Source organism: Rhizopus delemar, genomic scaffold, assembly GCF_000149305.1.
Source record: "Rhizopus delemar RA 99-880 supercont3.7 genomic scaffold, whole genome shotgun sequence".
Lineage (NCBI taxonomy): Eukaryota > Fungi > Mucoromycota > Mucoromycetes > Mucorales > Rhizopodaceae > Rhizopus > Rhizopus delemar.
In genome coordinates, this window is record NW_027137833.1 from 1,440,326 (window position 1) to 1,465,518 (window position 25,193).

At 34.4% G+C, this 25,193-nt stretch overlaps 9 protein-coding genes across 9 annotated transcripts; 3 read left to right on the forward strand and 6 right to left on the reverse strand.

Annotated features, from left to right (window-relative positions):
• Positions 1–436: 436 nt before the first annotated feature.
• On the reverse strand, positions 437–1,186 carry RO3G_09747 (uncharacterized protein; the record flags this gene model as incomplete). The annotated part of the gene is made up of 2 exons (XM_067664332.1): positions 437–779; positions 864–1,186. 2 exons carry the CDS (start codon positions 1,184–1,186, stop codon positions 437–439), a joined length of 666 nt encoding a protein of 221 aa, XP_067520433.1.
• A 641-nt stretch (positions 1,187–1,827) lies between these two features.
• On the reverse strand, positions 1,828–2,939 carry RO3G_09748 (uncharacterized protein; the record flags this gene model as incomplete). Its single annotated transcript, XM_067664333.1, has 3 exons — positions 1,828–1,985; positions 2,043–2,482; positions 2,533–2,939. The coding sequence occupies 3 exons, from the start codon at positions 2,937–2,939 to the stop codon at positions 1,828–1,830; spliced, it is 1,005 nt and encodes a 334-aa protein (XP_067520434.1).
• A 1,778-nt stretch (positions 2,940–4,717) lies between these two features.
• RO3G_09749 (uncharacterized protein) lies at positions 4,718–6,249 on the reverse strand (the record flags this gene model as incomplete). Its single annotated transcript, XM_067664334.1, has 3 exons — positions 4,718–5,407; positions 5,467–5,936; positions 6,123–6,249. The coding sequence occupies 3 exons, from the start codon at positions 6,247–6,249 to the stop codon at positions 4,718–4,720; spliced, it is 1,287 nt and encodes a 428-aa protein (XP_067520435.1).
• Positions 6,250–7,053: 804 nt separating this feature from the next.
• On the forward strand, positions 7,054–8,032 carry RO3G_09750 (uncharacterized protein; the record flags this gene model as incomplete). Its single annotated transcript, XM_067664335.1, has 5 exons — positions 7,054–7,186; positions 7,248–7,356; positions 7,413–7,552; positions 7,599–7,716; positions 7,774–8,032. 5 exons carry the CDS (start codon positions 7,054–7,056, stop codon positions 8,030–8,032), a joined length of 759 nt encoding a protein of 252 aa, XP_067520436.1.
• A 642-nt stretch (positions 8,033–8,674) lies between these two features.
• On the reverse strand, positions 8,675–9,034 carry RO3G_09751 (uncharacterized protein; the record flags this gene model as incomplete). Its single annotated transcript, XM_067664336.1, has 1 exon — positions 8,675–9,034. One exon carries the CDS (start codon positions 9,032–9,034, stop codon positions 8,675–8,677), a length of 360 nt encoding a protein of 119 aa, XP_067520437.1.
• A 2,452-nt stretch (positions 9,035–11,486) lies between these two features.
• On the reverse strand, positions 11,487–12,617 carry RO3G_09752 (uncharacterized protein; the record flags this gene model as incomplete). The annotated part of the gene is made up of 6 exons (XM_067664337.1): positions 11,487–11,750; positions 11,906–11,989; positions 12,046–12,167; positions 12,228–12,387; positions 12,439–12,542; positions 12,590–12,617. 6 exons carry the CDS (start codon positions 12,615–12,617, stop codon positions 11,487–11,489), a joined length of 762 nt encoding a protein of 253 aa, XP_067520438.1.
• A 3,315-nt stretch (positions 12,618–15,932) lies between these two features.
• Positions 15,933–17,385, forward strand: RO3G_09753 (uncharacterized protein; the record flags this gene model as incomplete). Its single annotated transcript, XM_067664338.1, has 3 exons — positions 15,933–16,168; positions 16,228–16,727; positions 16,787–17,385. The coding sequence occupies 3 exons, from the start codon at positions 15,933–15,935 to the stop codon at positions 17,383–17,385; spliced, it is 1,335 nt and encodes a 444-aa protein (XP_067520439.1).
• Positions 17,386–17,749: 364 nt separating this feature from the next.
• On the forward strand, positions 17,750–20,477 carry RO3G_09754 (uncharacterized protein; the record flags this gene model as incomplete). Its single annotated transcript, XM_067664339.1, has 12 exons — positions 17,750–17,757; positions 17,961–18,084; positions 18,149–18,351; positions 18,425–18,539; positions 18,628–18,781; positions 18,843–18,987; positions 19,038–19,137; positions 19,190–19,312; positions 19,374–19,783; positions 19,837–19,987; positions 20,065–20,337; positions 20,388–20,477. 12 exons carry the CDS (start codon positions 17,750–17,752, stop codon positions 20,475–20,477), a joined length of 1,896 nt encoding a protein of 631 aa, XP_067520440.1.
• Positions 20,478–20,961: 484 nt separating this feature from the next.
• Positions 20,962–24,553, reverse strand: RO3G_09755 (uncharacterized protein; the record flags this gene model as incomplete). The annotated part of the gene is made up of 8 exons (XM_067664340.1): positions 20,962–21,206; positions 21,259–21,490; positions 21,540–21,596; positions 21,656–23,610; positions 23,663–23,963; positions 24,016–24,224; positions 24,285–24,333; positions 24,500–24,553. 8 exons carry the CDS (start codon positions 24,551–24,553, stop codon positions 20,962–20,964), a joined length of 3,102 nt encoding a protein of 1,033 aa, XP_067520441.1.
• Positions 24,554–25,193: the final 640 nt, after the last annotated feature.

The following is a 25,193-nucleotide window of genomic DNA, read 5'->3' on the forward strand; positions in this document are numbered from 1 at the left end:
AAGATATTGGTCCGTTATATTCTTCATATAATTTCGAAGTTTTTAAAGTACCAAGTATCTCCCTTGTAAGTTCAAGTTTGCCTGATGTCATAAAAAATAGAGCAGAAAAAAAAAGATGAGCAGAATAGGAAAGCAGTGACAAGGATCATTTTTGATTGGCTCACATTGTTAATGCAAACACCAACCACCAAAATAGACTGAAATACGTTTAAATAATACTTTTATTTAATGACTTAAATGAGCACGCAGTGTCTCAGGACACCATAATTGTCCAAGCCAGATCAAATGAGACGTGAAAGAAGCTAAAAAATCCCTTATGGGAGCAAGGGCAAAAAAAGAAAAGGACAGAGGGGGAGTAAGAAGTAACTTGTGAATAAATCATTGTTTGGAAATGGACCACAAGAAAGGAAGTCATATCATAAAATAAAAGTAGAACTCAAGTCAGTTTGACTGGAAAGAGCTCATTAAGTACAACGCTAGCTATAATGCCTTTGTCAACGAAAAAGCGAGCAACAGCGCGCTGAATAGGGCCATTGAGGCGACGGATAGCACGAATTACGCGTTGAGTGAAGACGCTCCATGCGGCACACTCCTTTTCATCTTGATCGAAGTCGTCATAGTAAGGATTTCGAAGGTCGTTTGGATCCATAGGATCGTAATCATCATGTATGGGGATTTCAAATTTTTCTAATTGAGAGCGGACTTCAGCTTCATAATAGTTTTGAATGAGGAGAGCAACGAGATGACGGTCAGGATAACAAATGTCGAGGACACGACTGCTGTTGATATGCAATCGTCAAAGTAAGGAACGTATTTGGCGAATGGGAAGGTGGCGTTGTATAGGGAGATAAAGGTATTTAAACCCTTGATTGGTGGAAGGGGGACTGAAAGTGCGAGCAGCAGCCGTTTGGCTGGGAAGTGGTGGAGCATATTTAGATTTGGAAGCTTTTTGGAGGGGAGTAGATTCAAGCTCTGGAGGTGGGGGACGTTTGGTAGGTGGTTTAAGTTGCAGTGACGAAGGGGAAGCAGGTGGACGGGGAACGGTAGCAGTAGGGACGCGCTTAGGCACAGTGGTGGATGGTGCTTGAGCTAACCGCTCAAGAAGGGAGGCGTTTTGTTGCTGTAGTCGATTGATTTCGGCCTTGGCTGCAGCAAGTTCTGCTTGTAACTGCTTTACAGTAGGCATGTTCAGGTCTGGTGTTGTGGATACCTTTCTAAATAAGGCAAAAATCTATAGAAAGTGATGGAAAGCGGAAAGAAGTCATAGACTGAAATACGCTATTTTCAGGAATAAATGTCGATTTGGTTTATCGCGTTTATATATTGATTGAACCATAAAATTTATAAAAATGCGGCATTACTTTTTAGAAATAGTGTACACCATTTTCAGAAAGTAAAATCGCATTTTTACAAAGTTTATAATATGATATATATAAAAAGGCGACTAGTAAACGCGACATCTATTCCTGAAAACAGTGCATATCCTTTTTTTTTCAGTATCTCGGAAAACGTATCAAGTAACCATACAGAGCAGGTAGGTATGTTTTATAGTTAATCTGCTACAATCAATAACTGGAAACAGCCTTGTCTATATCCGGTTCAAAGGGTATTTTCTTTCTCAGTATAATGTTTTCGTACTTTCATATAAAACAAAAAACCATAAATTTACATGAACAATTGACTACAAGTTATTTCCCATGTTTACAAGAGCATCAAATGACATGTTTTACAAAAAGATATTTTATTATCAATGAAAGGGGAAGAAAATCGAAAGAAATGAGGGAAAAAAAAGAAAGAAAGAAAAGAAAAAGAAAGAGGACACCATTCTTATACTCTTGGCTTAAAAGTATTGGCATTTTCGATAAAAAAGGATTGAATTGGTTTACAAGGGATATTTGTAATCATTGCTGCATGAGGAACACAGACACTGCTTGACGTCTTTTGAACCCAGTCAAAATAGTCAACCATGGTTTGGACTTGTTTAGCTACAAAGAAACAGACATGTTTAGTACTTTTGATTAAGCCAAAAAGCCTGTATTTACTTGAGGGAATATCATAAGCTCGCTGTCTATAGCTCTCTTCTTTAAAGGTCTCTTGATAAGTTTTGGCCATTTCTTGTTTTAGGCGTGCATCAAACCAGATATCCATACCCAGGTTTTCTAGATAGTAAGATATGTCCATAGCGCGTGCTTGATGAAATTTATAGTTTTGATAACCTGTAGCATCGGCCATCATCTTTGCCATCTGTTTTCCATTGAGGGACTCGGGTCCGGACAGTGTATATACCTGACCATCATGGCATTGGTCCATTTGCTCCATTAGTTGTTTTTTACTATTCAACACTATTGCTTCAATCACTTGACAAACATCAGAAATATCAATTGGACAAATATCAACATCTTCTGCTAAGGGCAACATGAATTTTCTAGTCTTTTCTGCATTGGTTGCCCATAAATGAAAGTATTGCTGTACAAAGTCCAATCTAAATCAAATTAGCGCCTTTTTATTTATAAAAGGATACATAGTTTTTACCTTAGGATTGTATACTGACAAGAGGACCTTATAACTTCCTGTTCAATTTCATGGTATTCTTGCAGAGATGCATGACTACTAGATACAGCACCAACATGAGATATACATATAATACTCTTCACACCAGAATAGGAAGCAGCCGAGCATATATGCTTAGCATAGTCTGTACGGTTAGCCTCATTTCCAATAGCTAGCACAAGATGGTCTACACCGCGCAATGCCATGGATATATGATTGGGGTGGTTATAATCAATTTGGTGTACATCGATACCTACTTTGGCAAACCCGTGGCATCTTGTCTTTGTTTCGCACAGCACTCGAAGTTGTGGACGAAGATGTTCAAACTTAGCAAGGTGAGATGTTACTACGTGTCCCATCCACTGATCAGCACCCGTTATAAGCAACATTTTATTTTATGTTTTGTCCTATTGATAAACCAGTAAGAAAAATAAAAAAGTAAGAAGGCTTTTTATATTTTTTTCCTTACTGTTTTTTAGAAGATGAATTAAAAAGAGACTAAAATGTTTCTCTACTCTTCCTTTCTTAGAGTCCTATTTAAATGCAAGCATCTTAATTTAGGTTTCTCCTCTCGGAGAAATAAAAATAAAGAGTACTTGATGATTTAAGATGGTGATTCTTGAATTTATATTAGGTATTTTTACATGACATCTTTGCTATTAAATGCTTAAATTAATGCTTGTTTATTTCCTGTTTAAAACTTAAAAAAAAAAGAGGATATTAATGTAATTACTAATCTTATCATTACGCGCAATTAAACAATGAGCAAAATATAAGTGCAATTGTGATGGACATTCTTTCATAAATGATAGAAGCGTTTCTCATTAAAATAGCATAGTTTATTTTTACTACCAAATCTTTTTTTAACTAACATAAAAAATTGGGCTTTTTTTTTTTTTTACAAAAGCTGTGCGTATTTCATTTTTTACTGCTTTATCGTACTGAAGAATAAAAGTGTAACCTTTCTACGCCTCGCCTTTTTTTTTTTTTTTTTTTTCCTTCCACATCTACTTAGCTCAGTAAAAATTGTTAATTGACATTCTTTAAAGTTACTTCAATTTCCAATCATATCAAAGTATAATTAGCACATGAGAATAGTCTGATTCGACAAGTTTTAAGTTGTTTCAAGAATTATTTTGATCCTGGCTTAATCGACTATCTGAATTAAAGGGAAAACTTGGAAAAATTATCAAATAGATTTTCCTTTGAGCTGTTTTCATGAATTTTTATGAACTTTTACTTTTTTAGTCATTCTTTTTTTATATTACTGCATTATACATGCTTCAGAGAGCTGTACTACCTAGCTGAGGCCGAGATTACATTTCTACACGAGATATACCAAAAGAACAACCATCCACTTGTTTAATCCATAGGCAATCATCGTCTCTTAGGATTGGACTTCAGACACATTTGATTATCACTTTTTCCTTGTGCCAAAAAAAAAAAAAAAAAAAAAAAAAAAAAAAAAAAAAAAAAAAAAAAAAAAAAAAAAAAAAAAAAACAGTGATTTTGCTCAAAAGGTTGAAAACAACCTTGTATTAAGCTACTTCTTGATCATTGTAAGAAACGAATGTCATGAGTAGGTAAGTTTACACAGCAGCTAGTTGTATCTTTTTTATAAAAGAACTAAGACCTGATCTAGTTTTATAGCTTGTTTGTTATTAAAATCAGAGCAATTTTACTTTACAAGTCACTTTGGTGCTTATTCCAATCACCTAAATCAATCACCAACCGTCCGTGCCTGTGACAAGGATTTCTATCCTTCTTGGATCGCGGAAAAGTATTCAATAGCACTGGGCTTTGCTGTTCATCGTTTTATGTTTACTGTTCCATAATAAGCACGCTCCTACTTTGCCATATTTGCATTAAGATATTTATATCAACTTGTTTTTGTAAAAGCACGAAGTTTTGACCTGTGGAAGAATGAAAAGCAATAGGAATCGAGAGATAGTCTATCTTCCAGCTGTCCATTTCTTATTATTCATGTAATGTAAATGTAATTAGAATAAGAGATGACATTATAGTCAAGTTTATCTCAAAATGTGATATTCAAAAGAGATGTGGAAACACAATATTCCGTGGTTGTGTCGCTGAAAGCGTGAGAATCGTCTTTTTATTTGTCAATGTAAGAAATGTACAAGTGAATAACATACAAATAATAAAGTATCTAATATCCTAAGTGCTCTTTTCTTATTTTAAAAGCATTTTCTCTCAGGTATTTCCACTTGTCTGATAGTTTACCAGTGACTGCATCGTTTGATTGCCATTCTTCTAAGGGTCGGTCCAACCATCCTTCTGACCAGGCGCTTAACATGTCACTATAGTGAAATTCTTGTTCCATGCTCATAATAAAATCTTTTTTGTCATCGGTTCCCTTAGCTGATTCTTCAAAAGGAAGCATAGGAACTTTATGACACCAATATCTTGACATAACTGTCGATTGTAGTTGCATCAGGGGGAACGGTACGACTCTCATAGGTAAGCCAATGAAACACAAAGTTGGATTATGCTTGTAAAACATGTAATGTAATAGGTTATGTACTTTTTGACCAGTCTGGATTAAATTTCCCTTTTGAAATGGTAAAAAGGGATAGCTAAATAAATAGCCAGTTCCAAACACGATAATATCTACATCATTTAACCTTTTTCCATCTTCGCATTCAATAATGGATGTATCTTTAGTGTGAACAAACTCCTTTAATAGGCCGATTTGCTCTACATTCGAGGCATTTCTTTCCAATGCTTGCTGAGATAATTCAGTCTGGGTTCGGATGCACTGATATACCTTGCGTGCCGTACCAGAAGCCTCTCTTACAATATCTAGAGCAGAATGGCCACCGCCAATAACAAGAATTGTCTTTTTTTTTTAGCTAGTATTGAACTACACTCTTTTTTTTTGTCTACGAATATCCTTACCTTGCCTTTAAATACATCTGGGGTCCGATAATCTCTTGAATGCATAACTTGAATATTTTTATTTTGATTAAGTTGCTCTATACCGGGTATATTTGGAATAAAAGGCACATTGTAATGACCGTTTGCTACAGCCACCGCATCAAACTTATCTTCAGACTGCTCACCGGTTTCTAGATTTGTAGAAACAATTTTCCAACCATTATCCTGATGGTCTATCTTGTCTACTCTTGTTGATAACTTTATCATTGGTAATAAGCCTTCTGAAACTACTAGCGACTTGACATAGTCCAAAACTTGCTCATGAGAAGGAAAGTAAGGTAAGCTTTTGCTAAATGGGGCATCTCTAAAACACATGAGATCTTTTGGTAAATTAGTATGCAAATTGGCATAAATAGGTGAACAGAGTCTGTCAACTTTAAGGGTATAGTCAACTTCTAAAGCATCAGTTGAAGGAACAACTGGTGGAGGGTCTACGTTTAAATCGTAAATCCTTTTATAAAGGTTAGAACGGTACACACTAAAAAAGTGTTTGCTTTTCTGCCTTACCAAGTTCCTCCTATTTGCGCGTTTCTTTCATATACGGTAATTGTGTCGAATGTTCCTTCTTTAGAAAGAGCCCTTAAAGCAGCTATTCCACCAGGCCCAGCCCCTATTACTGCTACTCGTTTTATGTGTTTGTTGATAAAGGATTTTGTCATTCGCAGTAATGAGAGACCAAAGTAGAAGCGAAATGAAAAAGTGTGTTTGTTTGAATTGGCTGCTTTTTAAATTAGATTTCGACATTTTAATGCAATCTGATTTAATACACAAAATTCAAGATAGGAAAAAAAGATTAAACATTTAGGCTGTTATTAAGTTGAGATGTGTACGCCAGATTAATCTTATATTACTTGTGTATCTCTCTATTTTATATTCCTTTGCTCATGTGTTATGATAGGTGCAAGTCTGAATTTCTTTATATCTCTAATAATCACGTTTACACCACTTAATCGCTCTATGGATATATTTGTAACGTCATATCGATCGGCTTTGAGTGTAATTACATCGATTTTAAGCATATTATCATCAAAAGTAGTAAATAGAAAGCTCTTTTTTTTTTGTTTCAACTTGGAAAAAAAAAATAGTCGAAAAAAGAAAATCACGCGTTATCTTTGCTTGTTCAACAGAGACCGGCATGTTTTTTGAACATGAACACTTACATACTGTTCCGATTGCACAATAGTAAGCCTCCTTTTTGAACTAACGTAATCAAATAAAGCCTTGAACTTGATATTAGGAAGCAGTAAAGTCTTTATAGTCTCAGAAGAGTACGTTGATGAGTCTTATAAATTAAGGCTTTTTCTTGTTAGCTGGTATATTTTGTAGCTAATTGTTTTTTCAGACGATGAACTTATTCATTTTGAACTTCATCACTACTTGAGACTTTACTTCTAGCATTACTTATTCTAGATGACTTATGGAGAAAGGGGGACATTACGATATTCGTGTCTGAGCCTGAATTGTCCTTATGCATTTTTCCAACAAATTGCTTTTGCTTTTTTTTTTTTTTTTTTTTTTTTTTTTTTTTTTTTTACTGACGATAAAGAAATGTCTTACGGAAGTACTCCTTACCCTCACCCACCACCTGCATATGATGAAGAAGCCAGTCAACCTTTAATGGGACCTGGTGAAGATATGTACAAGGAAACAGTTTCAAACAGCTCTTTGGAAATTAGACTTCGTAAATCTTCTAGAACTTTTTTCTAGTGCCTTCATTTCCTAAACTTCTTTTTTTCATATAGAATTTGTTAGAAAGGTTTATTCCATTTTAGCAACACAGTTATTTGCAACAAGTGCACTGTCAGCTGTATACATGTTTAACGATCCCGTTAAACATTGGGTTCAGTCAAGGTAATGTACAAAACATGCGCAGCTAGCAGATAAATTAACACAAGGTACTTGTATAGTCAATGGCTTGTTTTAGTATCTTCACTCGGTGCAATCGGTGTCTTATTTGCTTTACTTTGGAAATCGAGATCTTATCCTTTAAATTATGGCTTATTAGCACTGTTTACTTTGCTGGAAGCCCATGCAGTAGGAACAATAGGTTAGTGTAACAAACATAAACATATTTTTTCTCACATTTTATCCAGTCACTTTCTACAGTCAGACACTTGTCCTTGAAGCTTTGGTGATTACTCTGGGTGTTTTTATAGGACTTACCTTATTTACTTTACAATCAAAGTGGGATTTTAGTGGTTTGGGTCCATTGTAAGCATACACCTTGATGAATACATTACGGGAAAGCAAACTAACATTCTGCTATAGTTTATATGCAGGAATATGGATTTTGCTCATTGTAGGCATCGTACAGATGTTTTTTCCATTCTCAAAAGGCTTTGAATTAGCTATTGCTATTGGCGCTGTAATTATCTTTTGCGGGTATATCCTCTTTGATACATACCTCATCTTTAATCAGTATTCACCTGAGGATTATATCGCTGCATCTGTTAGCTTGTACGTGGACGTTCTTAACCTTTTCCTCCGTATCTTGGAGATATTAAGTTTGACCAGTAATGATGATTGAATAAATTCGCTTTTTACTTCATAAAATAAATTTTAGAGCACAAATTTGAAAAATCATTGAAAGACACAAGATGAATAATATACAAAATTGGAGCATCTGTTGTGTTTTTTAATAATATTTGTAAACTTATGATAAAGCAATAAATCAATGTGATAAATTTGGTTCAACTTAGGACAAATCTTGTTTTATATCATAGAATTATATGCGGCTTCATAAAGACTAATCGGTATAAGCTCTAGTTAAAGTATAAGCGACGTGCTGTATGCAGACCCTAGGCTGGAATTAGGTATCTTCTGTGGGATCGCCCCAAAAAAACAAAAAAAAATAAAAAAAAAACAACGCTCCAAAGAGAAAACAAGTTCAGATTTTTTTGTATGAATATGTACTACATTTTCATGTAAATATACATGTTTGAATTTATTATTAATAATAACTTATGTGTATTTTAACTACTCATTCACTAAACTACTTTTTCCAAAATGGAAGAAAGTAGAAAGAATATTGTGTTTTAAGTTACATCTGGTAAAAGACCTGAATCTGTGAACAAATTAATTTTATTTATAATTTCAAACTTGCTACCGCCGTTCTTGTAATTAGATTTTTTTTTTAAAAAAAAAGAGAAACATAAAGTAAAAGAGTAAATTAAATGCATGCGGAGAGTTCTCTACGACAATCAATGTGGAAAGAGGACAATTTATCGTTATTTTCGTTACTGATTTGACGAACATTCCAGTTATCAGTGGTACTGCCCAACATCTTTCCACTGCAACCATGACCAGCATACATCTTCAAGTGGCAGCAGCTAGTAGAGTATCTGAAAGAAGAAGCCTTGTTATCCAAACGAGAATCAACTTCGTGGCAGGATTGTACTGGTGATTTGCCACTGTAACGAAGAGTCTTGCCTCCATAGCCAGCATTTTCATAAATTCGGAAAGACCAAGCGGCTTCAGTAGCTTGCATCATGAAAGCAGCAGAAACAATAGCCAAGATTGAGAAACGCATTATATTTTAAATGTAATGAAGACAGATGAGGACAAAACTCAAGACACCTTTATATATCTTTTTGGTGGCTCAATGTGCACTGATCTACAGCATGCAAAAAGTTTCCTTCATTAATTTTGTAACACTATTGACTTTTTAAAGTCACAAATAGAAAGGATTAGGTTTACACAAACGTACAATTATAACAAAGGCTATTTTCGAAAAATTTAAAATCGTTAATTCTTGTCACAAAAACAAAAATCATTACACACTCAAATGGCCTTTTTCGTTTTTTGTAATTATTTGCAATGAGAAAGTTGTGATTCCTTCCTCTTCAAGTTTTCTTTTTCTACACATAACATATATTTCACTACTTGTTTATCCATCTTTCTTTCTCTTTCTTTTGTGTCTTTCTCTCTGATTCCTGTAATATGCGCTAGTTTAATTAAATCACACAGCCTCAGAATTAAGGAATTTTAAGAATATTATGCTTCTTATAAAACTTGCTAAAATTTTAAGATAAGCAAAAGCAGGGAAACTTTAATGATAAAATTGGTTAAGGCAAGCAATCATTTGTTATTCCTGTATTATTTGAAGCAACATTAATACAAAAAATATTCTCAAGTGGGCGTTTTTCTTTTTTGATTTACCATACCAATCCAGACAAAGAATAGCTTTTCGGCATTGGTTTTTACCAAATCAACCAAATTCTTTATGATTGTAGTCATAGTTGAATCAGTCAGTATACTTTAACTTTCTATAATATCATGCTTATACTCAATTCCGCTTGCTTTATTAAGATCTCAATAAGCCAAAGAGAATTGGTTATAGTAGATGTAAAAGCTTGATTGCCCTCAAAAAAGCTGCTATTCCTAAGCAATTAAAAGCTGTCTCTAGCAGCTATTTATATTAAAGACATGAAACCATACCATATGCTTCCATCTCTTTCAGCCTTATTTGTAAATTAAAGTAAACGCGGATAGCACAATGATCTATCTTGTTTAAATAAACAAAAGATGTTTATACATTCATTGAGGGAAATGAAATCTTTTTAATGTCATAAAAGCTGCAAAAAAAAAAGTATACCGAGTTATTTACATTGAATTGTGCTTATTTATTAAGGCATTGCGAAAAATGAAACCGGTTTTCAATATCTATATTTCTTTAGGTTTTTGAACATTCTTTTCATTACTTAACAAAGTCAATGAGTTTTGCTCTTTTCTTTTCAGTTTAATGTACTTTTGTAAGAAAAGCATGTCTATTATTCGAATAGTATATTAATGTCGTCGTTCATTTCAAGTAATTTTTACCATTTATAAGCAAATATTATCTATATACTGTATACTTTCTTCAAGAGCAAAGCCTTAACCTCTTTGTAGACCCCTTATAAAAATTTGATCTGCTTATTTTTGTTTGTTATAGGACTCGTGCTGAGTTCGATTAGGTTCAGATCATTGGTGAACGTAAGGATTGTCAAATTGAATCACCAACTAAAACGTCGTCTTATTTCTGAATGACATTAAATGTAATAATATTTCATACATCAGCTTATCCCAAGATATTCCTTAGCTCAGATGTATCTACAGAATAGCATTCAGAGAATTGTACTAATGTTTCCTTTTTTGCTTTCTTGTTATTTGTTTCACAGCAGTTATTAGTTACGATTATAAAAAAAAATAGGCTGCTGAGTTCTTTACCTATTACGTCCATCATGTTACCCGGTAAGTTTTAATATAAATCAGGATAGTACAAAACCATGTTAAAAACACGAAAGCTGCAGTTTTGATGTGCACAGATGGAAGATCCAATCAGCGTTTACCCTTGCTTACATCAACTACTTTCATGCTTGGGATATGCAGAAAACCTGCTTAGATTAGATCTATATCCTTAGTGATAAATTATATGATTTTAGACACGGTTAGCTTAAAATATCTGACCTAGTTGAATACAGTTCATCTATACTAATCTTTGTAGACAAGTACAAACAGACAAATCACAAACTTTTATGGATCTTCTAAGATAAAAAACAGGGGGAGGGGAACAAAAAGATTTCACAAGCGGAAACTGGCACAATGCTACGACTTATTACATTATAGTTTCTTTTTCAATGCATCCAATAGAGTCTTGTGTTTTTTTTTTTTTTTTTTTTTTTTTTTTTTTTTTTTATTATTATTATTATTATTTCACAAGTTAAACTCAAATTTCGACTTTATAACATGACGAGGAATCGATGAGTGTATTACGGTAACACTTGTATTAGCAACTACTCTAGCAAAATTTCGGTTTTTTTAGATTGTTTAATCATATAGACTTCGTAGATTTTGTCTATATACTCCAAAATATGTTGCAGGAAAACTTATTGACGCAGATATCAGCATTGAGGCCGCCCTTTAAAGTTTCTTTAGAATTAATTAAATCTTATTTGCATCAATTTGCAAAGAACGAATTGGTACATTTATTAAAGAGCAAAAACTTAATTTTCAAACGTCAGAGTGAGCCCTACTTTATACGCGTTTTCATTCAGGTGGGCAGAATCAGCAGCAAAACCGAGATTGGCCTTAATACCAGGACGAATGAGCTGTGTATACGAAATACCAACAATACCAGTATTTGTTACTTTTCCCTTAACAAAAGAAGTGCTATCAAGAACCATTTTTGCGCCTGCTTCAAGTCCTATGGTATTGGTCTTTTTATCCCAGTCTGCCTTTGCAGTAGCCTCTAAAGATTCATCAAGCCTCTGATAATAAGAAGCAGTATAGCGAGATAAACTGTTTGTTGCATGTAATGCAACAGCATATTGCCTTGCCGAATAACCAATGGCTGCATTATAGTTACTTACCTACTCTACACTTAAGTTTTCTTTTTTTTTATATATATATAAAGTATGAATACCTTTGCTAGTTTAGTGTTGTAAGCGACTTCAGCACCAATAAGAAATCCTTCTTGTCCATAGACAGAATTTGCGCTAAAGACCAACTAGTACAACGTAAGGGAGTTTTCTATTTTCATGTAGTGCGTATCCTATATCTAACCTTAGATAAATCGACAGAAGCAGTGCTATGGACGTTAGGCTGCTTGTGAATAGTGTTTATTTTGATTGTCTTTCCGTGAGTTATGGGTAAGTAAGAAGTTAAAAGTTCAAGTTTGAGACCCTCTTATATTGCCATTAATTCTCTTTCATTTAAAAAAATATTTCAAATTTCAGAATATTTACTAGCAAGGTTATTTTCAAGTTCAATCTTTCCATTAAGGATGTTTGAGGTGGTCCAAGCTTGAGTGAGAACAATACCATTTTGTTTATCAACATATTTGGTTTCAATATCACCTGCAATAATTCCTAACTTATTGTCGCGATGACCGTTGACTTTGAAAGTCTAAGAAATCGTAAGCTACAAATTTATCTAACGCTAATGTCTATACTTTACTGTGCCATCAAAAGCACTTGTCTTCACTTCAACTTTGATACCGTCAATAGGATAGTCCTTACTAAGGAGATCTTTGGATGGTTTTCCAATATCATTAAAAGCAACTGAATAAATAAAATTTTGTCAAAAAAATCATCATTTTGATTAATACAATAAAATGCAATACCAGGAATAGACATTTTGTGTAATTAACAAAACAAAAAAAAAGCACTAGATCCACTTTGTTTTATTTTTGAGCATGTTTGTACAACTCAGATAGGCATAGTTTTATATTTCGGAGGTGAATGTTTCACAATGCAAGCACTGATGGGGCAATATTGCTTTATATGATTTAAAAACCATTTTTATTTGAAGGCTTAAATGATCATGCAGTATTGCAAAATACCATAATTTCCCAAGTCAAATCAAATAAGACGTAAAAGAAGCTAAAAACCCCTTTATGGGGCAAGGGCAAGGGCAAGGGCAAAAAAAAAGACAGAGGGGAAGTGAGAAGTAACTTGTGGAGAAATGACTGTCTAGAAAATGTGTTTCAAAAAAGGAAGCAATATGATAAACGTTGAGCTCAAGAGTGTTTATCTGGTAAGAGCTCATTAAGTACAACGGTACTCATGATGCCTTTGTCAACGAAAAAGGGGCAACAGCACGCTGGACCTTCGAGGCGACAGATAGCACGAATTACGCGTTGGACGAAGAGACCATAAATGGTGCACTCCTTCTCATCTTGATTTTAGTCGTCATAATAAGGGTTTCGAAGGTTGTTCGGGTCCAGAGGACCGTAATCGTCACGTAAAGGGATCTCAAATTTTTTCAATTGGGAGCGGACTTCAGTTTCATAATAGTTTTGAATGAGGAGAGCAACGAGATGACGGTCAGGATAACAAATGTCGAGGACACGACTGCTGTTGATATGTAATTGTTGAAGAAGGGAGCATGGATGGGTAATGGGAAGACGACGTTGTACAGAGAGATGGAGTATTTAAGCCTTTGATTGGTGGAAGAAGGACTGCAAGTGCGAGCGGCAGCTGTTTGGCTGGGAAGAGATGGAGCGTGTTTAGGTCTGGAAGCATTTTAGAGGGGAGAGAATTCAAGTTCTGATGGTGAGGACGTTTGGTAGATGCTTAAGTTGCCATGACGAAGGGAAGCATGTGGACAGGAAACTGTAGCAGTAGTGGCGCGTGTGGGTACAGTGGTGGTGGAAGCTTGAGCTAACTGCTCAAGAAGGGAAGCGTTTTGTTACTGTAATCGATTGATTTAAGCCTTGGCTGCAATGAGTTCTGCTTGTAACGTCTTTGCAGTAGACATATTCAGGTCTGGTATTGTGGACATTTTTCCAAATAAGGCAAACGTCTATAGAAATGGATGGAAAGCACATTGCTTTATATAGTCGTTCGATTTTCAAATTGAGGATTTTTGAAAACATTTTTATTGAGTTCTAACAATAGGTCCATTATTTTTTTTTAACTTATTTTGGTGTATTGCGAGAACTAAATTGAAACTTTTTAAAAAAAGAAAGTAAAGGATGTTCTCAACAGTATTTTTAAATGAGAATGGTTGCGGAAGCATATATGATGAAAGTAGCGTTGAAGCTAGGGCATTATAGATGAGGAAGGGGACCCTTATGTCCTTAAATAATTAGCCAATCTTGAGATCCGCCTTAAAAAATCGAGCGCATAAGCTTCTATCACAAAAGCTAATAAGCAAGATCAGGAAATGAAAGGGGTCATACTGAAGAAGGATGCTATCCGTTCAATGGATTATAGCGATTATGAGAATTATTTTTTCAATATAAGCTGCAACATATTTTATCAGTTAGAGTTGCTGCTTTAAAGGCTGGCGAAAAAGGGAATACAGCTCGAAACTAGTAGAAAAAGTACGAAGAGGATTCTGATTCTTTTATTATTGGCAAGAAAGCCAATCGATAAAGCAGGACAGTAGCATTATAAGAAAAGCATAGACAGCATCTGACTTTTTTTTTTTTTTTTTTTTTTTTTTTTTTCGAGAATCCTCAAGATACGATTCGAGATGCAGTTGGGGAACTAACATGAATTTTGGCAGAAATTGTGCGTTCATTGTCAAATTTGGCTTTAATATTAATATAAGGTCAAGCAGAGCATGATCAGCTAAAGGAAAAACAGCAGTTGAGACAACCCCATTAACAAAAGCACCCTCGCACTCAGTTATTGGAGCCATTTCATCCACTGATGTAATCAACTTAAGTATACAAGTTTCTAATGCACCACCAAAAGTAAGACGAATTCAGTGCGACAAGAAAAAAAAACCCCCAGACAAAGCTTCTAGAAAGAAAGAACTTAGGGAGCATGGTTTTAAGAGATATTTCATCTTACAGTATTATCGACAAATGTACAAGTCGATCATTGATCTCTTCAAAAAAGAGAAAATTAATGTGTAGATCAGGGATAAAATTTATGTTAGGTACAGTAACTTGTCACAACATCAACTTTATCCAAAGTACATTAGATACCTTAGATTAGCATAAACAATTTAAGGCTGTTACATTATAATATATAATGCTCCTATACATGCTACTTTTGAAATTGCAAAAGAGATCGAGTATCGTATTTATCTTTCACCATATTTGTCTGAACTTAATCCAATTGAAAATCTCTAGTCCGTTGTCAAAATCAAGTTAAAACGAAAAAAGTTCTTGAAAAAAGAAACGCTTTCTTCAAGAATATGCGGCGCTTGCAACTTGTTTATCTTAATGATTTCAAGGATCCTATAGATATTCATTTTTGATATTAAATAGCCATTTTGTATAAAAACCAATTTAGTACATTTTACACTAAACAATTGATTAATTTTTTAAAAAGGTAATAGTAATTTGTATAAAGACATCAGAGGTAATATCCGAGAAGAAGATCCTTAATACTATAGGATATTTTTTAGCTTATTTTTCGTTTATTATTCGGCCCTGGTGAAAGAAAGATGTGATATTAGACATTGTGTGCATACAGCGGCCAAACAGTATGAATAGACAAAATAATTTAAGTCGCACAAAAAAAACTATAGTCATTAAACGCCTATAGGAGAATTTTATTTGCCTGCATTATGTAACATAACTGGGGATTTAAAATAATTTTTTTACTTTTCCTTGTTTGCGCACAGCTTAGCAGAAAAAGGCAAACACCAACTGGAAGACAGAGCTTGATGGAAATGTTTCGATTTTAAATATATTGCTTTTTTTTTTCAGAGTTTTGACTTAATTTCATAAATTTAATAGCAAAAATTATTGGAATTTCTATTTCTATTGTTATATTCATTGAAATTTGCTTAGCGCGAAACATGCTTATTTTCAAATAAATACCACGGTTTGTTACTGAATTGTAGAGCGATCGTTATTCCAATTGTTTTAGCCAGGCCGGGAAAAAAATAATGACTAACAAGGTCGCCATTTAAAAATAACATTTAATATCTCGAGTTTTTGCTTTTTTTTTTTTTTTTTTTTTTTTTTTTTTTTATACATGTATTAAAATATGTCAAATATTTCACCTAATAACCCACCTTTTCCCGCCTATAGAGCAACAAACAAAGAAAGTTTTGCCTATGATACGACTGTAAGAAGATGGCCTATTATTCTCAATAGTGCTATCAAAGATATACAAGAGACTATTAGTCGCGAAAACAATGAATCTCGCAAAGAAGAAGGCAAAAATATTATTAAAGCAGTGGAAGAAATAAAGCAAGAACTGTTGGATGATAAACCTTTAAGGTAATTATATACAGCTATGTGAAAAAAATCAATGGTACACTAATTAATAAAAACTGTAGACCTATTAAAGACAACCACAAAGACTGTGAAGCTTGGAACGCTATTTTGAAGGAGCATTTCGAAGGAAGTACATGGTTCACTGGTACCTGGTTATTCAACGAATGCTACATTTATCGAAGACTCGAGGAAATTTTCCAAAATTCTCAATACTGGGTCGGCTACGACTGCTTCGAAAGCCAGAAACTTGCCACTTTCAAGGGTTCTCACAGCGCTGTATATGATTTGGCGCGCAAGATGCCCGAACTGATACGCGAGATGTCACAAGAGAAATTGGAAATTGTATATAATGAATTAATCGAAGTCTGTTTGTGGGGAAATGCAACCGATTTGAGTTTGCTAACAAATATGTCACAAGAGGATATCCAACGTCTTCAAGCAATTGAAAAAGATAAATTAGCGGAGAGGAAGAAGTTTATTGTCTGTGATGATACTGATAAGCTGTGGTTTAAATTGAAGGACCTTGATCAAGGACGCATTGATTTTGTATTGGATAATTCAGGTATGTTTTTATATTTAATTAGAGAGCAAGCAAACTTAGTTTTTTATTTTGATTTACAGGCTTCGAGGTATTTGTAGATATGGTTCTTGCTGACTGGTTATTACAATCCAAGAAGGCTTCTAAAGTCGTTTTCCACTGTAAAACAATCCCTTGGTTCGTATCTGATGTGATGCCTAAAGATATGCCCATGATGTTTGAAAAATGTCTTGACAGAGACTTCTTCCCTGGAGAAAAATCTCAAGAAGATATTGATGCCTTAGAAACTATGGTTCATCGATGGAAGCAATATGTGAAGAATAATCAACTTGAGATTGTCTCAGATGATTTTTGGTGCTCTGGTTTGTCTTACTGGTACATGAAATCACATGCGCCCCAATTGTTTGAGAGCATGAAGAAGTCTGATCTTGTTATTTATAAAGGGGACTTGAATTATAGAAAGTTATGTTTTGATTGTGAATGGCCCATGACAACACCATTTAGAGATGCTATTGGAACTGATATGGCTAATGATTTTACAAATATTGTTTCTTTGCGTACAAACAAGGCCGATGTCCTGGTTGGTGTTTCTGAGCAGATGAAGAAAGACATAGAGAATAGAGGAATTGCTAAGGAAGTTCTCTGCTTTAGTGGAAAATATGCCGTTGTAGAATATAACTAAAAACAAATCACAGTTTACATCTCTTCTCCAAAGACTTTTTTTCTTTGACAGTACGCATGTAATGACTAAACATTCAACTTGTATACACCTGTAATATTCTTTTAATGCTTCAGATGAATCGTTGAAAATATTAAATAATTTAGTATTAACCGAAACTCTTGGTCACTTTTATCAAAAATTAATATTATAACAAGTTAAAAAGAAAAGTACTTGATGTATCTAAGTGCTATTAGTCTTGCCTTGATCATAATCAAATTAACAGTATAAATTATGCAAATCCCTTTCTTTATTCGTCGTCACTGTATTTACTCTGCATATCCCGTTTTAGCTGCTTAAGTAACTAGGTTACAACACATATCTAGCAATGACATTGTAATATCTAATTTGGCTGCTGTAAAAACAGTAGTCAAATTACTCAACGTAAAGAAGGATTACATTTTATTTAACGAATTCTGTTCCTGTATTAATCTATTCAGCCAATCATAGCCATTTATTTAAACATCAGCAGCTTCGTGTTTTCAATTTTTTTCTTTTTTTTTTTTTTCATTTTAGGGGCTGTACTTCTTTCATTCAAGATATAAATTGATGGATCGCAGAAAAGAAGAATTAGAAAAAAAGAGACAAAAACTAGCTGAGCTTAGGCGCGCACGAGAAGAAAGAAGGGCATTACTTGAGAGTCAATCTACCCAAACTAACTCAGTAAAAATAATCAAACAACGTTTTTTTTTTTTTGTATTTGACTTCTTTTTTTTTTGTCCTCTAGAGTACTACAACTACTTCTGCTGGAAGAGATAGAAAGGCTATAGATGATCTTGTTGCATTAGTTTTGGGAGAGCGGCCTTCTACTCCTAGCGCTACGGTAGCTAGTAGTAGTGATCGAGGTTCTGATGCAGGTTCTGAATTCTCAAACTCACGTCCAACATCTGCCAATTTTGGATATTCTTCTCCTGGAACGCCTATTAGTGCGTAAGTATTGCAAAAATCTAAATAAAGAAATGTACGGCTCTAAAGACTGCATATGTACATTATATGAATATAGAACAGACGCCAGGTTATCTATGCTGTCAACTGTTTCCCAACCAACACAATCTACACCTCATTATGTAGCTGAGCTAACTGAAGCACAAAATCTTATTGCTGATATTCCTCCACTTGTAATACAATTTTTATGCGTTTACTTTCTGTATACTAAATGTGTTCTGAAAAAACTAGGAACAAGTCGTATATAGCAAAGAAATTCAGACAACAGATGGATCATTAGAAGCACCCGAAATAGATGAGGAAGAAATTCGAAGACAAATAACCGAAGAATTTGAGTTGAGAGAGAAGCAAAAGATAGCACAGTTAGAAGAGGAGATACGAAAAGCTGAACAAGAGAAAAATGAAGAAGTAAAAGGTTTGAGCTAAATCATTTGAATGATTAATGAGTAAGGAGTTCAACTATATATCTTGCTTAGAGCTCACAGATGAGGAAGCAAAGAGTATTCAGAAATCACAAGAGTTTATCGAATTTGTTGATACTTCTACAAAACTCGTTGAAAGAGCCTTAAGTGAAAAATATGACTTTATGAAAGATTATACCCTCGGCATTGATGTTGAAAAGTAAGGAGATGTGCTTTACTATTGAAAATCAAAATAACACTTTGTTGCAGTGATGAGAATTCAGGCAAACATATCAAGTTTGTATGTGAATTTTGGGATGAAAAATGGTGTAAAAATAGATCTGTGACAGATGTCAATTGGTCTCTCAAGGTAAAGATAAGATTCTATAATAGAAGCATATCATATTTATATCTTATTAAAGTATCCTGAATTGGTTGTGTCTTCATATAACAAAAATCCACTTGCCCCTAATGAACCTGATGGTATTGCACTTGTTTGGAACTTGCATTTATTAGATCGTCCTGAGTTTGTATTTCATTCTCAGGTAAAAAGAGCAAAAGAAGTCTATAGTTCACATATCTGATATACGCATTTTTCTATGATAGTCTGATGTCCTTAGTGTGATGTTCAGTAAGTTTCATCCAAACTATGTTATTGGTGGCACATATTCTGGACAAATTGTTCTTTGGGATACTCGTGCAAAGTCCCTTCCTGTCTTAAAGACACCATTGTCTGCTGGTGGACATACTCATCCTGTATACTCTATTGAAATGGTTGGTACTCAAAATGCCCATAACTTAATATCTGCTAGTACAGACGGATTTGTATGCTCCTGGCAATTGGATATGCTTGCTCAACCACAGGATTATTTGGAACTACTTCACTCTTCTCATAATAAGACAGATGAAGTATCAGTTACTTGCTTAGGTTTCCCTGACAATGAAACAACCGCCTTTTGGGCCGGTACAGAAGAAGGTAATATTTATCAAGCAAATAGATATGATAGGGCTGGAAGGTAAAAATAAACATAATATCATTAACCTAAAGAAAACTAAATGTTTATTATAGCAAAGCAGGTATAAATCAACATGATACTTATCGCGGTCATCATGGTATGGTCACCGGTCTTGATTTTCATCCATTACATGGTCCAGTTGACTTTTCTGACCTGTATTTAACTTCGTCTGTGGATTGGACCGTAAAACTTTGGAGAGCAAAGGTAATTTAACTAGTATGGTATCGTATAAGGATTCATTGATAATTTGTAAAAAGTCTATATCAAAAACTTCTACGCAGCCCACACCCATCACTCCTTTATACTCATTTGAGCATGCAGATGACTATATATACGATGTTAAGTGGTCACCAACCCATCCTGCTTTGTTCGGCACAGTGGACGGTACAGGCCAATTTGATTTATGGAATTTGAATGCAGATACAGAGGAGCCATTTGCTAGTACGCAAGTAGGATCAGGTAAAGCTTTGAATAAGCTCGCTTGGGATAAAGAAGGAAGGAAAACAGCTATTGGATCAAGCGATGGTCATGTTTATGTTTATGATGTCGGAGAGGTAGAGTTATATAAAATGTTATATATTCATTTATTAAACTTTTTTTATAGCTGGCTAATCCTAAACAAGAGGATTGGAGTTTGTTACAAAAGAATATTACTGAAATGATCTCCAATCAAGAAAATCCTACAGCAAAATAAATTCCCTTTCTTTTGATATACCTTTGATATTTGACAAAATAAAATAAAAACAGTTGTATCCTGCTATTTTTTATGTCATAATACAAAAGAGCTTTAACTTTATTGCTTATCATGAAAGAAAGAAGCGTAATTACACAAAGAATTCATATTAAACGTAGGTGCTACTTAAAGGAGCTCTTCCCTGTACACTAGAAAAGAGTTGTGTAAATAAGGACCGTCTTTCTAATCGATCATCATCAAGAGACTGTGCAGAATCATTTGTTTCTGTTTTTGGTGAGCCGTTGGCATCCATCAATAAAGCGTTTTGGTTTTTTTTTGCCTTTTGATAAAGTTCGTGTAATTTCTTTTCCAAATATTCAATTTGACTTTCTACAGCTTTGATAGAAGAGTTATAATCACGAACTGTACGTCGCAAGGTATATGTTGTCAGTTTCCTGTAGAACAAATGTAAATTATTCATGTAATTTAGTTTAATTGTTTTTACTCACTTTTCAGGATTTTTTGGATCAGAAACAATGCTTAGCTTTTCTTTCAATTCCTTTATACGTTCATCATACTTTGATATCGTATCTTCAAATGCGCTGGTTTTAGTTTCTGTTATATTTATTATCTCCTCATATCGAATAGTTGCACTAATATTTTTCATTTCTTCCAAATCTTTAGGATTAAACTTGGTTTCAATATCCTTTTCTGGGTCCATACTATTCAGCACTTCTGCTTCCTCAATAACTATGATATTTTACTGTTAGTAATGTCACTTAAAGACTTATAATAAGCTTACGATTATTTGTGGATGTTAAAAGGTTTTCTAGAGTCGTCCTTAGCGTTTCAGACTCATCTTCTGCTATTGGCATACGAGTATTTATATTATCCAAAATGCGGCTGATGCTGGTTGTGTCGCTACGTTTCCATTTGTATTGCGGATCTTCAAGGTATTTTTCATCTTTTAATCCTAAACTCTTATCATAATAAAAATCGAGCTCTTCTTGAATCTCTGATAAAACACTGGAAGTCTATTCACATCGTTAAATAAATACAATTTCATTTATACAAATCACTTACAGTCTTAACTGAGTCATTTGTTTCAAAATAAGTACTTTCAAATTGTTTTGAGATAGGCTAATAAAAATATAATTTTAAACATTAGTATCTATCGTCTACTTTAAAAGGATACTTACATGAGTAGCAGTTAAGCTAGAAGGAGTTATAAGTTCCTTTTCTGCTTTCTTTGGCAGTTTGGCAAAAAGTGGGGTAATCCTGGGCTGAACAGGGAGTCCAAATTTCTTTGGCTTATTTTTAAAAGGTTTCTTAATAGCAGATTCTTGCTGTATAGCTTCTTTTTCTCTCTCTTCTACTTTAGGCTCTTCCTTTACTTCTACTTCGGGTATTTCTTGTTTTTTCTCTTCTATTATATGCTCTTTTCTTTCTTCTAGCCTCTGCCCTTGTAGCTTTCCTAATTCCTCTTCCTCTTCCTCTTCCTCTTCCTCTTCCTCTTCCTCTTCTTCTTCTTCTTCTTCTTCTTCTTCCTCTTCCTCTTCTTCTTCCTCTTCCTCCTCTGACTCATTCTCATTACGTTCATCATAAGGAGAATATGAAAAAATCGGTTGTCCTTGTTCAGGTGGTGATACTTTTGGTTTGTCATCAGCAAATGGCTCCTTTACTCTATTTTTAATTGACAGGGCTTCAATAGGGAACTGTTCGGCCTCATTGGATTTCGTTGTTTGTTGAGCTTCTTTTGCCTCAATAGACTGCTCTGCTTTTTTTGCAAGTTCAGGGACCTTTTGTTGTTCAGTTGATGTAGCGTATTTACTAGCGAAGCCGCCGCTATGGAATGGGGCTCTTGTTGGTACCATTTGAGTGGTATTACCAAGCCCACTATCCGACATTACTGAAGACGGTGGAGCAAAATCAGAAGTAACAGGAGTAGTTTCTTTCTTTTCGTCAAATACAGGAGGATTAACAAAAGCAGACTTTTGATTACTTTGTACATTTGAAATCGCAGCTAAAGATGTTTGAGGGCTACTACCAAAAGTGGACGTGTTACCAAAGATAGGCTGTTTGAAGCCCTCAGGAGCAGATGGGGCACTTGTAGTTCCGGAGCTAAAAGGAGATTTTTTAGCACTTTCTGTAATAGAGAAACTGCCAAAAGTAGGTTGAGAGGTAGTTCCAAATCCAGAAGTAGTTCCAAATCCAGAAGTAGTTCCAAAGCTAGAAGTAGTTCCAAATGCATTACCTGCGGCAGGTTTGGGACCTGTTTGGATAGAAGTTTTTGCTAGAGCTGCGAATGATGTTTTTTGTGTCATTCCTGCTCCGCCTCCTGATCCAAACACAGGTGCTGAAGATTGTGCGGCACCAAAGGCAGATGCGTTTGGTTTAATACTAGGAACATTGGCACGCATATCACTAAATGAAGGAATCTTTACATTAGCAGGAACTCCAAATGCAGATGTACTGCTTGCATTATTCAATGCAGTACCAAATGGGCCAGACATTGTCGCTTGTGGTACAGGGACAGAAGTCTTCTGAGAAAATTCAGTTGGTTCCTCAGAAGGAGGCTGAATAGAAAAGACATCTTGGGCTGTGATCATCCCAGGATAACGTTCAGCAGACTTGGCAAAGTTCATGTTATAAATATGGTAGGCACAGATAGATCCTTCATTTGTTAAAAACAATAATATGGGCATGGGTGCAACTGGTGTTTCACTTTCTGCTTCGTCAAATGGAGGTAGATTTTTTGAAGCAGAGAAATCAACAGTGATACCAACAGGCAAAGTGTCAGCATATTCGTCTTCTGAAAGAGGTAAAGAAGGGATGCATCCTTCTTCAAAAACCCACGTCTTCCAGGTACCATTCTCATGTTGTCCAACTACAGCTAAATCACTAGCAATAGCATTTGCTACAATAATCATTATTTTTGCTTCAGGTCCAAAGTCGCGAATGAGTGACATGTAAAACTGATTGTCAGAATTTTCAGAATTGTAAATTGGTGTGATCTCTTCTAATAACTGATATTTTTCTTCCTCACTGGATGCTTTGCGGTCAATAATGTATGGATAATGCTCTGCATCGGGTGACTGTGTGCTTCCGTATATAACAAAGAATGTATGGTTTTCAACCCATAATAGAGCTCTGACTATGTTTCTATTAGTTTAATACTCATACAAAATAATATATGAATAACATACCTTCAGCATTCTTCACATGAGCTGGGGAAGGAATATCATCTTTTATAGTACCATTGATATCAAACGCGCGGATACCACCTTCTTTATTTCCGCATACAATCTGTTTGCCTTTTGGTGACCAAGAAGCTGCAATTGCGTATGGGATAGTTTGAATTACATGGCCTGTTGTGATTTGAACAAGTTTGCATCCTTCATTCTGTACGCAAACAGCAATAATGTCCGTATATGATTCTGGATTTGGGTGAATACTAATGATCTCGTTATTGAGTGGTACTAATCGAACGGGTGACGCGTCTGCACGCTAAGAAAGCATTTGTTAAATAAAAAATCACGAGTAATAAATCTAATTCTACTTTTTTAACAATATCAGATACGTGATATATTAACAATAATCCTTTAGTCACACCAACAATGAGTTGGCGTTCATCCTGTGACAAGTTTAGAAATTTGACTCCTCCTTCCTTAACAGGAATTAAAAAATAATTTTCCAAAAGCACCGTTTCTCCTTTTTCTGCGGCATAGATTGAGTCATACAGCTGTTCGGTTTGACCGCAGACGAAGCCTTTGAAATATAAGTTTTGAAGTTTAGAATTGAAATGTATAATGTTTCTTTACTATTTACCTGATTGACAAGCTGCAACAAAGTAGCCATATTTGCTGGAAGTAATCAACTGAGAAAAGAAGGTTTTGGTTGAACTTTTATCGATTGGCTCATGAAAAGGTGGTTCTGGTAATTTAACTTTGGTGTCTGGCACTAAACTTTTAAAACGAATAAACTGTGTATTTTTAAGCGATTAGACTTATGTCACTAAAGATATTTTTTGGTATGGTTCTTACCTCAACGTATTCTTCAGTATTTTCTTGGTCTAATACAGAAAACGGGTTATCCATTTTATCAGTATTATTGATGGAATAAAAAGAGATAGAAAGGAAAAAGAAAATTGTGGAAAGCAAACAGTGCAGGATTTTCGCGAATACAGTCACACAATAGATGTGCTCAAATAATAATTACACAAACATAAAAAGTTGACAATAAACAAAGGATCTTTTCTATGTGATACTTAAATCAAAGCTGCACAATTTAATGGACTTAGATGATCATTGTACTAATATAATATTGACAGACTCATTTTACTATGGTCCAGTACATAACATTGGAGTAAATATTACTTTATTATTATAGTGAAAGCGTATGTCTTTGGTTTACCGCATGTTTTATATTAAATAGGTACTAAAGAAAAATATCATATAAAATATTTGCATGATAACAATGAAAAACAATAAACTAACTTTGATTATCAAACCATAAATGCCAGCATATAAAATTGATATTTATTTGATAAATTGTCAATGATTGTCATTTTATGCGTAGATACAACAGCTATAACATGAATTCGCTTCATCAATGGCTGTAAATAGCATATATTCAAGTTCCTTAAAGCATTTAATGTGCAAAATCAGTGAAAGCGATTTCACACGCTCTCAGGAATCATTAATCAAAAAAACTATCTTCAATTAATCAGATCATTTC